Source organism: Neltuma alba, unplaced genomic scaffold (genome assembly GCF_004799145.2).
Source record: "Neltuma alba isolate B1F8T4 unplaced genomic scaffold, ASM479914v2 tig00012856_pilon, whole genome shotgun sequence".
Lineage (NCBI taxonomy): Eukaryota > Viridiplantae > Streptophyta > Magnoliopsida > Fabales > Fabaceae > Neltuma > Neltuma alba.
In genome coordinates, this window is record NW_021637239.1 from 63058 (window position 1) to 76657 (window position 13600).

The 13600-nt window shown below is 35.0% G+C and overlaps 1 protein-coding gene and 1 long non-coding RNA gene across 3 annotated transcripts; one reads left to right on the top strand and one right to left on the bottom strand.

Moving 5' to 3' along the window:
* Window positions 1-283: 283 nt before the first annotated feature.
* On the bottom strand, window positions 284-4861 carry LOC114731864 (cysteine-rich receptor-like protein kinase 2). Its single transcript, XM_028919107.1, has 8 exons — window positions 4368-4861; window positions 2508-2905; window positions 2284-2409; window positions 2021-2148; window positions 1408-1621; window positions 1062-1293; window positions 769-919; window positions 284-639 (listed from the first exon to the last, which is right to left on the bottom strand). The coding sequence occupies exons 1-8, from the start codon at window positions 4769-4771 to the stop codon at window positions 325-327; spliced, it is 1968 nt and encodes a 655-aa protein (XP_028774940.1). The 5' UTR covers window positions 4772-4861; the 3' UTR covers window positions 284-324.
* A 5022-nt stretch (window positions 4862-9883) lies between these two features.
* Window positions 9884-12259, top strand: LOC114731872 (uncharacterized). Of its 2 annotated transcripts, none has more exons than XR_003738940.1 (3): window positions 9884-10031; window positions 10416-10615; window positions 12038-12259. It is a non-coding gene; the product is annotated as an uncharacterized LOC114731872 (long non-coding RNA). The 2 variants fall into 2 exon arrangements; XR_003738941.1 differs by having other exon boundaries at window positions 10422-10615.
* The last annotated feature ends 1341 nt before the right edge of the window (window positions 12260-13600 follow it).

Sequence of the window (13600 nt, forward strand, 5' to 3'; positions counted from 1 at the left end):
AGTGTTAGGTAGAATAATCTTCAGGAACGGCCGGTAGTTAATGAAGATATTATCTGCCTAGCTGCATCATATCAAGAAGTGTTGAAGCAAAAGCTAACATGTAGATATTCAATGTAGATAAGATTACCAATTTGAGTACACATAATTCAAAGGCACTGATTTATCTTACACCATAGGCCAAGTGGCCATCATTGCATACAAACATTGCTAACTGCAAAGTTGACGTTTCATTGTAATCAAATCTTGAGTAATGGAATGAAGAAGAAGAAGAACAATTTATTTACTTTTCCGTTGCTAATTGTATGATCATGCGTGTGAAGCAAATCACCTTCCTGATAAAATGGAAGTAGAGAGAACAGCATTTGATGAAGACGAACTGTGAGTGACAGAAGTGTCTCTTTTGGGCCAAGAAGTAGGATCAACATAGACAGGCATAGTTGGCTGGTTGTGCTCCATTAAGCTCTTTCTTTTGAGCATTCTAACAACTTCAGACATTCTTGGCCTTGCTGCAGGAGATGCTTGCGTGCAAAGTAGCCCAATTTCTATTATTTTCTTTACTTCTTCCGCATCATACTCGTTTGGGTCTAACGTTTTGTCCACAAATGCTATATGCATTCCTCTCTCATAAAGTTTCCAAGCCTGGGATCAAAGTGATCATATGTATAATGAAAAAACGGGTTAATTGTCTGAACACTAAATCCAGCACTTGAAATTTGTTCAATGAAATGCAATCCATTGTCATGTTTTTACTACTAGGAATTTACTTACTCTTTGGAGGAGGTATTCACTTTCATCATCAACCTTCAATGCACTACTTTTTTGTCCACTTATGATTTCTAGGATTACAACACCATAGCTATAAGTATCAACCTTTTCTGATAATTGTCCATGCATTGCATACTCAGGTGCCACATATCCCCTGAAAAAAACATATCACTGATTGCATAATGAAAAGTATGTAAAGGTGTGATAGCAATGTTCCATTCTATCATCAACGCATGATTTCTTCTAATAATAATAAAAGTAAATAAATAGGATAATTTGTATGTGCATTCAGTTACATTGTTCCAACAAAATTTGTATTAAGATGAGATTGGTCTCTTGGAAGAAGCCTTGCTAGTCCAAAATCAGCAATTTTAGGTTGAAAATCATCATCCAATAGGATGTTGCTAGCTTTTATATCTCTATGTATAACACAAACATGGAATTCCTCATGTAAATATGCCAAACCTCTTGCAGTGCCAAAAATTATCGCATAACGTTGCATCCAACTCAGAGAGCCTTTATTCTCACCTATTTTCATCACTTCACAGTGTAAGAAATAAGGATAAAGGAAGAATAGAAGAATTAAAGCTGATTCTCAAAACAATATAAGATATTCATTTAACAGATTGATTTTGTCTGTACCAAATAAGAATTGGCCAACATTGTTGTTTTTCATGTACTCGTAAACAAGAAGTCTCTCTTGGCCTTTATTGCAACATCCCAAAAGTCGAACAATATTTCGATGATGAATATTACTTATCAACTTCACTTCACTCTCAAAATCTTTCTCCATCTGTTCGGATTGGCTTAAATCCAATTTCTTGATAGCAACTACCTTTCCATTTTTCAAAGTACCCTGTTCAACAAAGACATTATACTTAAGACTAAAGAACATGCTTATAGTTCACCACAAAGAAAAAGGAAACATGCTTATAGAAAGTTTTATTTATCTTCATTCAGAATGTGCAGATGTTTAACAATAAATTAATTTTGAAATGAACTATAACCTTTTAGTGAAAGATCAACCTTTGCTTCTTCTTTTTTTTAATGAGCCCGATTCATATATAAGAGGACAAAAATATTAAAGAACTAATGAAATCTTGGCAGAGTGTGTGACAAACAATAGCACGCCTATGTGTGTTCACCAGGGGAAAAAAAAAAAAAAGAACAACCTCAATGCAACAAGCCCAACAAGTGTCTCCCGATAAATGACATCAACTGTAATAATTAAAAAAAAAAGTTTTATGAGGTCTACCTTGTACAAATCACCAAAGGCTTGTTCTCCTAGTTTATATTTTTCACTGAAATTTTTTGTCGCTGACTTTAGATCTTTATACCTATAGTTAACAGGGCCTTTTAACTCAGTTGCTCCCAAAATATCACCTGCAAGGAAAATAAAATTAAAGTAAAAAAATCTCGCGCAGCCAATAACAAATCATATGCAAAGCAATTAATGCAAGGATAATCACATTAAATAATTTCAAATTAAATAATAAAGACCATTTTCGGTTATCTTACCTTTAGGAACCATCTTCGATGACTTTGATCGCATATACAAAGCAAATAATGCTAGTATAATCAAAATAAAACATGTTCCTCCAACGACTCCACCAATAATAACGGCCTTCTTCTTGCTTGAATCTCCTACAAATCACAAGAAAAATGTTGACCCACTAAGTTTTCACCGAAAGCCAATGCAAAATATATATCGAGGCCATTTCAAGTTTACTGTAATAATCCACCTTGTTTCAAGAAGTGATTGATGTTAGTGGTTTGATTGTCAGCAAAGAAGGAAGTGGTGGAATATCTCATGAAGCAGCCGAAATCAAAAGTCTTAGCATTTGAGTTTGGGAGACAAATCTGAAAATTTCTCAAGGCAATGTTCAAGCAATTGTCGCAACCGCTTTGTGTGAGAGTCTCAACACATTGAGCAAAGGCATAAATGTTTGAGCCGTTGCTGTTAGGTACTGTCGTTTTGGTGGCTGCAAAGTAACCTGGGATTCTTGGGGTGGCTATTTCCAGATTCCTCAGAACTTGTTGCACAGTTGAAGCAAGTTCAGTTGAGTTTCTTGTTTCATTCCCGCAATTAATGTTGTTGCCCGCGTCTGTTGACTGGTCAAAGAAGCTACTGCTCTCGTACCTGCGTAAGATGCATGAAAAATCAGGTTTCTAATTAATTTTAGGCAAGGTACTGGAAACTTATTAGTTCAAGAGAGTCGATGGTGTAACCGTAATTAAATTGGAATCAACCCAATTATTAAAATAACATGTACAATTAAAATATAGATAATATGTATAACTCTGTAAATGAGTAATATTTAAATAGACAAGGCATTAACTCTGAAGAGTGGGGTTTCAAGCTTAGCAAAGAAAAAATATGTATAAAAATCAATCCGTCCACCTATTCAAAACTCTTGACCAGATCAGACTAATTCACTGGTCCAACCGGCCAACCCAAGTTATGTTTTAATACCATAATTTTAGGTAATTTGGATTCTGAAAAAGGTACAATCCTGCTTGCAATCATTAAAGACTTCATCATAACTAGTCATCCAAAATACGCGTGTTGTGCGTGTCACCCATGTATGTGCTCAACTGATATCCTGAATAACTAATTATGCAATTCAAATTCCAGGTACTATTTGACTCGAGCTGCTCTTCTGCATTTCTTTACCTACTCGTAAAACCCAAACATAAAAAATTTCTTAAAGGGATATCAGTCTCTTCTCAACCCAATCACTGTTGAGAGCATTCAAAGTGGGTCATATTTGTCATTTCTCTGATTGGATAGACTTTTTGTGGAGACGAAGGAAGCAAAATAATGTAGTAACTCAACTTCTTGATATAATAGCTAGATACTCCTTCTCTGGTTTAAAATATAAGCTAAACTTTTTTAAAAAGATTTTTTTTATAAAATAAATTCATTTTTATTCAAACATTTAATGAGTTTTTTTTCCAATTTTACCCTCATATATTATTTTTCCTCTTTAATTCATTTATTACATCTTTCACTTATTCTCTTCATTGATAAGGGCATACCACTCTGTTCCTTATTATAAATCACTTGTACCCCAAAAGTTTGTTTTAAAAATATAAGTCACTTATAGTATAATTAATGATTTTTTTCAATTTTATCCCTATTAATTTAATAAAAAATTAATTATTTCTCTTTCCATTTCTCTCTTAACTTTTCATTTCCTATGCAATCCATCCCCTTCTCTCTCAACTTTTAATATTCTTATTAAAAAAAACTGGTTAATTTAATATATTTATTGGTTTGTAGTTTTAGAATACAAGTGACTTATAAAAAGGAACAGAGTGGTATTAGGAAAAACAAATATATCTTACCCATTATTTTAAATTGATTTTAATTAGTTTCTTGATAAACATAATAGATAAAGTTTAACTTATATTTTGAATTGGAAGAAGTATTAATTTAAGTAAATTAAGAGAATTTTTTAAGTTAATTATTTATAATAATAAGGTATTGTATAATAATATGTATTAGTTATAACTATTATTTTTATCCTGTCTTGAACAAATAGTGGCAAACTATACAGTCAGATTCAGCGATTTAAGAAAAGTCAAAGTTGGCGCCGTACCTGATGAAGCAGCCGTCGTATGTGATGTGGGCACCATTGGAGGCGGCGGAGCAGTTGTGTCGAATCTTATCGGCGGCGAAGTCAAAGCAAGAGAGACAGTCGGCGATGGAGAGGTAGTTTCTGCACTGGAAAAGGCCATAAGTGGGGTTGTTACCCTCCACTACTTGCTCCGTGGCGAAGTGTTTGCTCTGGTTGCTGATCTGCCTTCTCATGCTTCGAAAGGTTGCGTTTAGGTTGTCTTGGAAGATGGACACGTCGCTGACGTTGATTTGGCTGCACCCTATCGTCACCAGAGTCGTCTGAGGGTCTGAAACGACGCCGTCCAGAGTCCACCATGACCAGACTGTGAAGCTCAACAAGAAGAAGAAGAAGAAGAAGGGTTTTTGTCGCAGGTGAGGCAGCATGATGTGTTTCTTACTTTCAGAGAGCGAGAGAGATGAAGGAAGGAATCTAGCTGTCTTCGGTAAGCATGGTGTTTGAAGAACACTGCAACTGAATGTTTTACATGAGGTTTTGAATATATCTCGCGTTGGTGAGGGGTGACTGATAACTCATTATTTTAAATATCTTTAAAAAATATTTTGAATGATTTCTAGAGAGTTATTAATACATTTTAAAAGATTTTTGAGAATTAATTAAACGATTTGATTTTGAGCATGATTTGGATATCATCTTATAAGTTTCTTAGTTTTTTAAAATAAAATAAAAGTAGTTAAGATAATTTTAAGAGTTAAAATTTTATTATTTTATTTTTGTTTCCTTCTCTTCAATTTCTGTTAGTTTATTTATTTCTTTTTATCTTATTTGCTTTGCTTTAAAGTTGTCTTTTATTTTTTTATTTTTTTGCTCCTCTACAGGGCGGGACGCGCCGTTCGGGTGATGGCAAACAGAAAGGAGGACATTTGAAAAGAGGGGAACGCAGCGTTTGGATGAAGGGAGCTGAGGGCTTTGCGAGGAGAAGGGAATCAGGAATTGACAGAGGGATTCATCATTGTCTAAGCGATATTCGGCTAGGTCTTGAAGAAAAAAGGCGGGCGAACTGGTTCGAAAGGAGGGGAAGATTTCATCATCGTCTTGGACAGAGGGATCTTGGTCTCTGCTTTTAGGGAGCTGCGGAGCTGGTTCTGGTTCGACAAAGAGAGGGAGGCGCCGAACTGGTTGTGGTGAAGGAGGAAGGAAGGCCGCCGAACTGATTGGCGTCTTCTTTGCTGCACCCAGACAATAAATTTTAGGCGAAAAAATTGAACTCATCGGCAAGCCAAATGCAGGTTCCAGGATACTTTGTCTAGATTTGAAGTTGGAATATCAATAGTGTATATTTTATGCTAATGAAATTAACAATTAGGGTTAAAAATTGAAAAACAAAACACTTTATAAAATTAAAGAATTAATTGAAATCTTATATAAAATTATAAGGCCAAATATGCAATTTTATCTTTGTTTTGTTCTTGTTTTCTTTTAAGTTTTTGCATCTCTATGATGCAACATTTATTATAAAAACATTTATTAAGTTACGGTGAGATGATGGACGAAAGATGGAAAAGTAAAGTCAGAAAATGTTCAATTTAATAAAATCTCTTCCGTGATTTAGAGTTGGATCTAAAACATTTCGTTTTATTCTCTCTTTCTATACAATCACACTTCACCTCCTTTTTGAGATATGATTAATTAATTAATCATCTAAATACATACAGGGAGCTTTTTACTCAGGATTTAATTAAAATAGTTTATAAGTAATTTTTTAAATATGATTTATAAAATATGAGATAAATATATTATAAGAGTTTTTTTTTATTTACACGAAATATGTTTGTAAATCATTTTCAATGTCATAACAAACAGACCCTTAATATACCTTATAGGCCTATATGTCAGAGTGATGATTATTAACGATTCAAAAGTCATGTGCTGAGCTGATTAAAATCTGCATCGTCATGATCACCATGTACTGGCATGAAAGCGACTCCCCAATGTATCACGAAAGGACTAATTATTAATTGGCTGACTGTTAACTCGAACCTCACAAGACGCTCCAAGAACCCCCACTTACGTCTTCATCACGTCACCATCATCTTACATCCTAGCTGGCCACCTAAAAGGACACAATGGCGATTTCGCTTTGTCATCCCAAGAAAAAAAAAAAAGTAATTCTTTGCAATCACCACTGAAATCCATTGATTCAAGACAAGTCAAAAGTTCGTTGACCTCTTATGATCAAGGACTCGCTCTTTATAATAAGACTAATTAATAAAAGTGAGATTTTCTCTAAAACTAGTATGGGAAAACAGTCAGTTGCTATAAGCAAATAATCTAGTATCTTTCGGTCTAAAATATAAAACCATTTTTACAATATAATTACATTATAAAAAGAGTTTTATATTTATGAGAGGAGGATTATCTAAAAGCAGCAATTATTATAGTGAAAGTAATACAAGTGCTGATTTCCAGCACGGAACCTTTCCATTGCGTAAGCGTAATCTCTCCATTTAGCCTCCATTTAGATAAAACAGTGTCGTTTCTCCATTTAATAAAACGCTACGTTCAACAACTAGGCACTTAAGCGGCAAGGAAACACCAATGATTTTAGCACATGTTCTGCGCAGGGAAAAGCACAAATAATATTTATACAGAACATAATAAATAGCAAGGCGAAAATTGTCTTCATGTTCTGTGTAATAAATTCAAAGACACGACAAAATTTTAGCACATAATTATTCCCTTAGATGGTCAGGAGTAGTTCTGCTGCCCACTATTTAGCAGTTTTTGTATCAGCAATATAGTGAGCACTAAAAGATGCAGCCTCCCGTGGCAATAAGATTCCTCTTTGATCACCATTCACCAACCAAAGGTAAGAAACATCGAAGACAGTTCAATTTGTTAAACACCCAACCACTTTGAAAATAAAAATCTTATTTAGAATACCGTAGATAAAGCAACGGAGATAGAGGGGCGTAATTTGTGAAGGAAAGGGGGGCATTAAAGCATTTTAAGGGTAAGAAATAAAATAAGTGGGTGAGGAAGAATGGAATGTTACCTTTCTCTCTTCTCCCTATGACGAGCCAGATCTGGGCGATGGTGGTTGAAGGTGAATAGGACCATGGGTGGTGAAGACTTAGAAGAGCATTATGGATGAAGAGAATCACAGAAGAGCACAACGGATGAAGAGACGGTGGGCAATCAGGAATTATCACTAACAATAGTGAGATGTGTGAAAGAAGAGAGTCGGTCATGGAAGAACAAAAAACTCACGAGACCGAAACGATAAACACTCAGTTGAGTTGGAAAAGCTGTAATTTTTCAAAAGGATAATAAAACGACACCGTTTTATTTAAATGGAGGCTAAATGGAGAGGCTGCCCAATGGAGAGATTCCGTGCCGGCTGATTTCCTGGCCACTCATGCATATATATAGATATTATCGCTACCTCTTGGTTGCCCATTTATTATCCAACTTATTTCCCGAAGACTCTTTGTCCTATTTTGCATGTTGATGTTTTGAGTGTGACTCTATCCCCTCAAGTGGGACTCTTGTTTTGCTTCTTTTCTATTATTTGGTCTGTGAATCATTAATTGATTCTTTTAATAGAAATAAAATAATAATATTCACATTTCACCCAAAAAATAATAACTTTCACCATTGCCGTTTACTTTGAAGGCACCGTTTGCCCCTATTGTGAAATTGGCACGAGGATGCTACCTATAGATGTTTAATTATTGACCCTTGCTAATTGCTCCCGCCTCAGAGAGATATCCACCTTGCGTCTACTCCCGGGTTTTTATCGAGTTTTTCCTGTTTGTACCGGGTTGTTTGGAGAACAATTCATCTGCTAAACCAAAGGCCCGTTTACTAGTTTTCAATTTGAATCAGTCGATCCGGTCTGATTTTTTGAATCTTAAAATTATGTCTAGTTAACTCATTTTTCATAGTTGTTAGCTGCCTTGTATTAGTTCTCTGCCTTAATTTTGCAAGCTATATTAATTAATCTGATTTCCTCTTCTATTTTTTAAAATCTGTTTCAAGTGCATACTAAATTAAACCCACCCAACCCCCAAAAACATACATATAATGAGAGGAAAAGAAGGAGAAAGGAGCGTCAGTTATGTTGAAACAACTAGTAAGAGAGTTGTTTTACTTTAATTAGAGGTAAAGCTTCTGCTCGAAAAGGTTACTTGGCTCAATAAAACCCAAAAAGCTGTTTTTGGCAGTGGGGATGCATGCTTAGTGCTTGTTGGAATGATGATTAGGATTCCCAATTATATTTATTGGACAAAATTTCTCTAGTATATTTAGTTTTATACTCACGGAAAAATATTTTTTTTATAAGTTGAGACAAACTTCTCAACATATTTACTTTATATATTGTAAAAAATACTTTCAAAACTATAATTTTGTTCCTACCCAAACGATCCCAAAATAGATTTTTAATAAAATTAAATAAGGAGATATCTATTTCAGATTCACTTTGAAAAGGTGGTGATCATCAGGGAGAAGTGGAAGAAGACAAAAGACTTATACAATCCTCAAAAACAACTTTTTAATTATAATTTTTGAAATACAAAATAAATAGGAAAGAGAAATTTTATCTCAACTTAAATTTATAAGTGCTTATACTAAATAGCGCTGAGTAAGTTCCACTGTAAGCGAAAGCTGAGATAGAATGGATGAAAAATTTTAATGATTTCAATGTAAAAAAATTCATAAAAATAAATTTAAATTAATACCTTTTATATTATAATATGTACTATAAAATTTCACTGTTAATACCTTTTAAATTTAAAATATTATAATATTTAGGAAGGGTATTTTTTTCTTACATATTTTCACTATTAACATTTTACAATTCTATTTTTAAAAATTGTCGTGCTATGAGGTTTTGTGACTCTTTGAATTATTGCTTCTGTCAATGAATTCATCTCCCAATCGAGGAGGATCGATACATGTTTCGATGCCATATTGAACTAATCGTTCGACTGACTACGTTTGGAATATCCATTAGGCCAAAGAAATTTCCTACCCTGTGCCAGAACGTGTGATGTTTTGATTTTCTATAATTCGTTACGATCTTCTTTTTCTCCTTTGCGGATTGGTTCTTTCATCAGTACTCGGTGTCCGCGATTTCAACTGTGATTTCTTTGATTAAGTTCAGGTAACAATGATGTAGCACAATGTTGCATACACATGCTGTAGTTGTTAATGTTACCTGATCAATAGTAGATCCTGATATTAAATTATTTGCAGCTCAAGACCAGACTTTGATAGTTTTTGGCGTCACTAAATGATATGAGCTGTGAGACTTTGCTCAAGAATTTATGAACTTTTACTTCATTAGTGGTTTTCCTAGCTAGTTCCACCAATACCAATGCCAGCATATATTTTCTGAACCGTTATGTTGTGCAGCCGGACAAGATCGCTGCTGTAGAGGACGCTGGACAGGAATTGTATTCATCTACTCACTTCACTTGAGGTCAGAGACGGAGTTGCGCACTTTCATTCCCGCATTGGCTGGATTGAGGTTGGAGTTGGCTAGGCTTTGCAAAGGTTTAAGACCAGTAGGCTGCAATATGGCGTGGATGCCGCGAATCTTTGGGACAAATTTGACATCAACACTAGGTCCTTCTGCACCTTATTCCTCTAGATTCTTCTCCAAATCAGCTCCGTACATCAGTAATGCCTCCTTCCTTTCTCTACCATTTCTCCATGCTTCATTTCATTCACTATTTGATATGCCCAAAGCAAAAATATCGGACAATTTTGGTAATTGTAAAAGAGGCCCTGTCAATGTGTAGATTTTAGCTTCGTAATAGCTGGTCTATTCAAAATCTGATCCCCCCCCCCCTCCTGAATCTCTTGCACCTCTTAGTGCTGCCATTCGTTGGGATAAATGGGAATGAGGGTTTATTGTTTTCTCGTTGTTGAGTTTGTATAACTTGGGAGAAATAACCTGCTTTAAGCCTTACCCAGGATTAGCTATTCTAGAATTAAATAAGTGACCATGCTTCTTCAGTCTTAAAGTGTCCTCACATGTGGATAAGTCTTCTTGTTATTAAGTGGCAGACCTATGGATACGATAAAGTCTTGTTTTGACGCTTGCTACTGCAGCAAAGGTTGGAATCCCCGAGTTTGTAAATGGAATAGGGAATGGAGTTGAATCCCATGTTGCTAAGCTTGAAACAGAAATTGGTGACTTCCAGAAGCTTCTCGTCTGTCGTACCCTCAAGCTCAAGAAGCTGGGCTTTCCTTGCAAACATGTAATCCCAATCACATCTCTGCTTGCTTTCTCTCCATGCAGATACAAGAACATATTATCATTTGTAAAAGCACCTATGCATATGCCTTAATATTCATGCATATATGTCATGTCAATGACCAATATCTTGTGTCTTCAAGATATTTCTTGAATTTTTAAATTCTTGGTAATTTCTCTTAACACGTTTGTTGCTGAACTTTCATTATGTCTCTATTTTTTGTACAAATTTATGGATTTATCATACACCTTTGTTTCTGTTCGTTAAATCCTTCTTTTCTTTGGCTGGTGTCATTATTCAAATTTTAATATTTTTTGTTTTCCCACCAAATGCCACTTTTATGAACCAGATCTGTTATGCTCAGGTCCTTTTTATTTGGAATTTGTCTTAGATCTGTTAGCTTCGTGTTTTTACCTTTTTATTTTTGGCTCAGAATGGATGCTTACCCAATTTTCGCCAGAAAGTATGCCAATAGTGCAGCATTATTTCCTGGCATCTTGCTGGTATAATTTGACAGTATGATTATGTCCTATAGCTATGCTTCATGTACAGAACTTATTGGATTCTAGAAGAATAAGCAGCTGGAATCTGAATTCACCTTTATTGAAATGGATGATAGATGTCAACCGTCTTATTTTGTTCCGCTGCTAAAAATAATTGTAAATCTCACTAGTGCGTGTGTTATATTGCGTTCTGATGTTGCACGTTCTTCTTACAGCTGATTGGAAGCAGGTTCCTGATGGCTCCCTTGTATGAAAGTTGAACTGACTTGAGTTTCAAGCAATTGTTTGTGGCTAGCGCTTAGTAATAGCAGATCTTTGTGGTTATATGGGTAAAAGGTGCTTCCTTAACGTACTACATAGCATTCCACCCCTTGATTGACTCTGTTGCTGATAGAATACCACGACTTATATACAGTAGAAAGAAGAGAAAATGTGAGAGGGTATAGGGATGGTTATGCTATGAAGAGTAACTTCCCTGCCATGCTGTCATATGTGCCTAATGTGTTGTCAATGATCTGAGCGAGTTTATTATGCGTCGTCAATTTCTATGAGGATGGGTGTGGTGTCAATTCTAGGGGTTAGTATGCTCAGTTATTTTGATTTCATTGTAATATATACGTACTGGACTGATTATTAGGGAATCTATGTGAGCTATTATTCAGCCCTTTATGGGAGATTAGATTTTCTTGTGGCTTTTTTCTATTAGATTATTCGGACCTAGCTGAAGAACGATAACTCACTGGCTTGTTAAAAAGGCTGCAGGGGTATGACCATTTATCTTTGGCAGAAATAAAGGTTTTGTGATGTTTCCACTATCTTGTTTCAAGACTCCTTTAATTGATATTCGTTTTGGACCATAAGACATTAAAATGCGTGGGGCCTACATGCGAACTCTTTGTAACCTATAGTTTTTGCTTTGCAGAGGAAGTTAATATTGAAATATGCACACAAGTACAGGCTGGGATTATGGAGGCCTCGAGCTGAACTAATCAAATCGTGATCGGTTTCTTAATAGCTTTTCTTTATCACACCTGAAGTTCTAGATGCGCCAATATGTGAATGCTGGATTTCGCATGGAAAGAACAAGTCTATTGCTTCTGATAATACCCAACTTCATCCCATTCAGAACATCTGGATAATTTTTGGTATTCACCATTGAACACCAAGAGACTTGTCCTAATTGACCGTCGGTGTGGCTGGTCATTCTGGTACATTTACTGCATTTTCTAATCGTATGACTTGTTTTTGGTAAGTATGAGACTGATGAATTGAAAGATTCAGCAATGCTTCATTTATTCCATGATAGCTATTGTAAAACTCAACGATGCTCTTTATTTGCTCTTTTTTTTTTTTTTTTTTGGGTCAAGCACATGTATCTTCTTATTCTACTAAGTCTATTTGAAACACTATCAATCCTTAAAATGTGAGCACTTTTTTTAAATTGGTTTGTTACGTCATGAGGAATAAATCCTTTCTATTAGATATAATCTGATCAACGAATGCTCTTTAATTTTGCAGTCATGTGCATCCCTTCCTAATTGTTCAATAATTGATCAGATCTGATATTAACTTGTGGTTGAATTATGAAAGTATGATGTGAATATGATTATGACAATAGTAAAAATGAAATTAATGCAAACATGGAAGAAAAAATGAAAAAAAGAAGAGATAAATTTAATTTTCAGATAGGTACGAAATGCAACTTATAGAAAGATCTAATCCTATTTCAAAAGTTATAACTTATATATAGGATTAACGACCACCGAAAGTAACAATTAATGGAACTTACCATCCTCCCACTTTCTTTTTGGTTTTTTTTTTTCCTTGGGTGCTTAAGGTCGTAGACCTGCTGAGTATGGGGGCCATAATCAATGCAATGCTTTCAAAAGTGAAAACACCATTCCACTCAAAAGAAAAAGGTAGGCTTCAACTTAATTTAAGGCCAAACGCTTTGTAGTATAATAGCATTGATGCTTTTCTATAGATTGTAACTGAGAGGTCATCGGTTCAATTCTATTTATAATCTCAAGTTGTTAGTGCCTGTCCTTTTAATTTTAAAAAAAAAAAAAGCATAGATGGTTACAGAATGGTTTGTCCTTGGGCTAAATGTCAATGTCAGTACGTGCCTGGGGTTTCCCTTTCTTCAAGGATTCATGTCTTGGTTCCTTGTACAATACTTATTTAACTCTGTGGTGGAGCTCCCATTGTGCTGTGGCTATCCATTCCCATTCCATGGCAGTTATTTAGCAGGGATTCCATGGGCTTGATTTCCTTAGAAATTGATGTGGTAAGGACCAGAGTGGTATAGCTTCAGTATCAGTTACTGTTCATATGAGAGATAGCACGCAAACCAAAGAGTATATGATACTCTTGATAAGCCATAATTCATTAGAGATTTATAAGATGCATAAAGTATTTTGATATTAACATGCTTTACTCTCATTCTATTCTCATAAAACAGATTTCTTTAAAAACAAAATTAAAG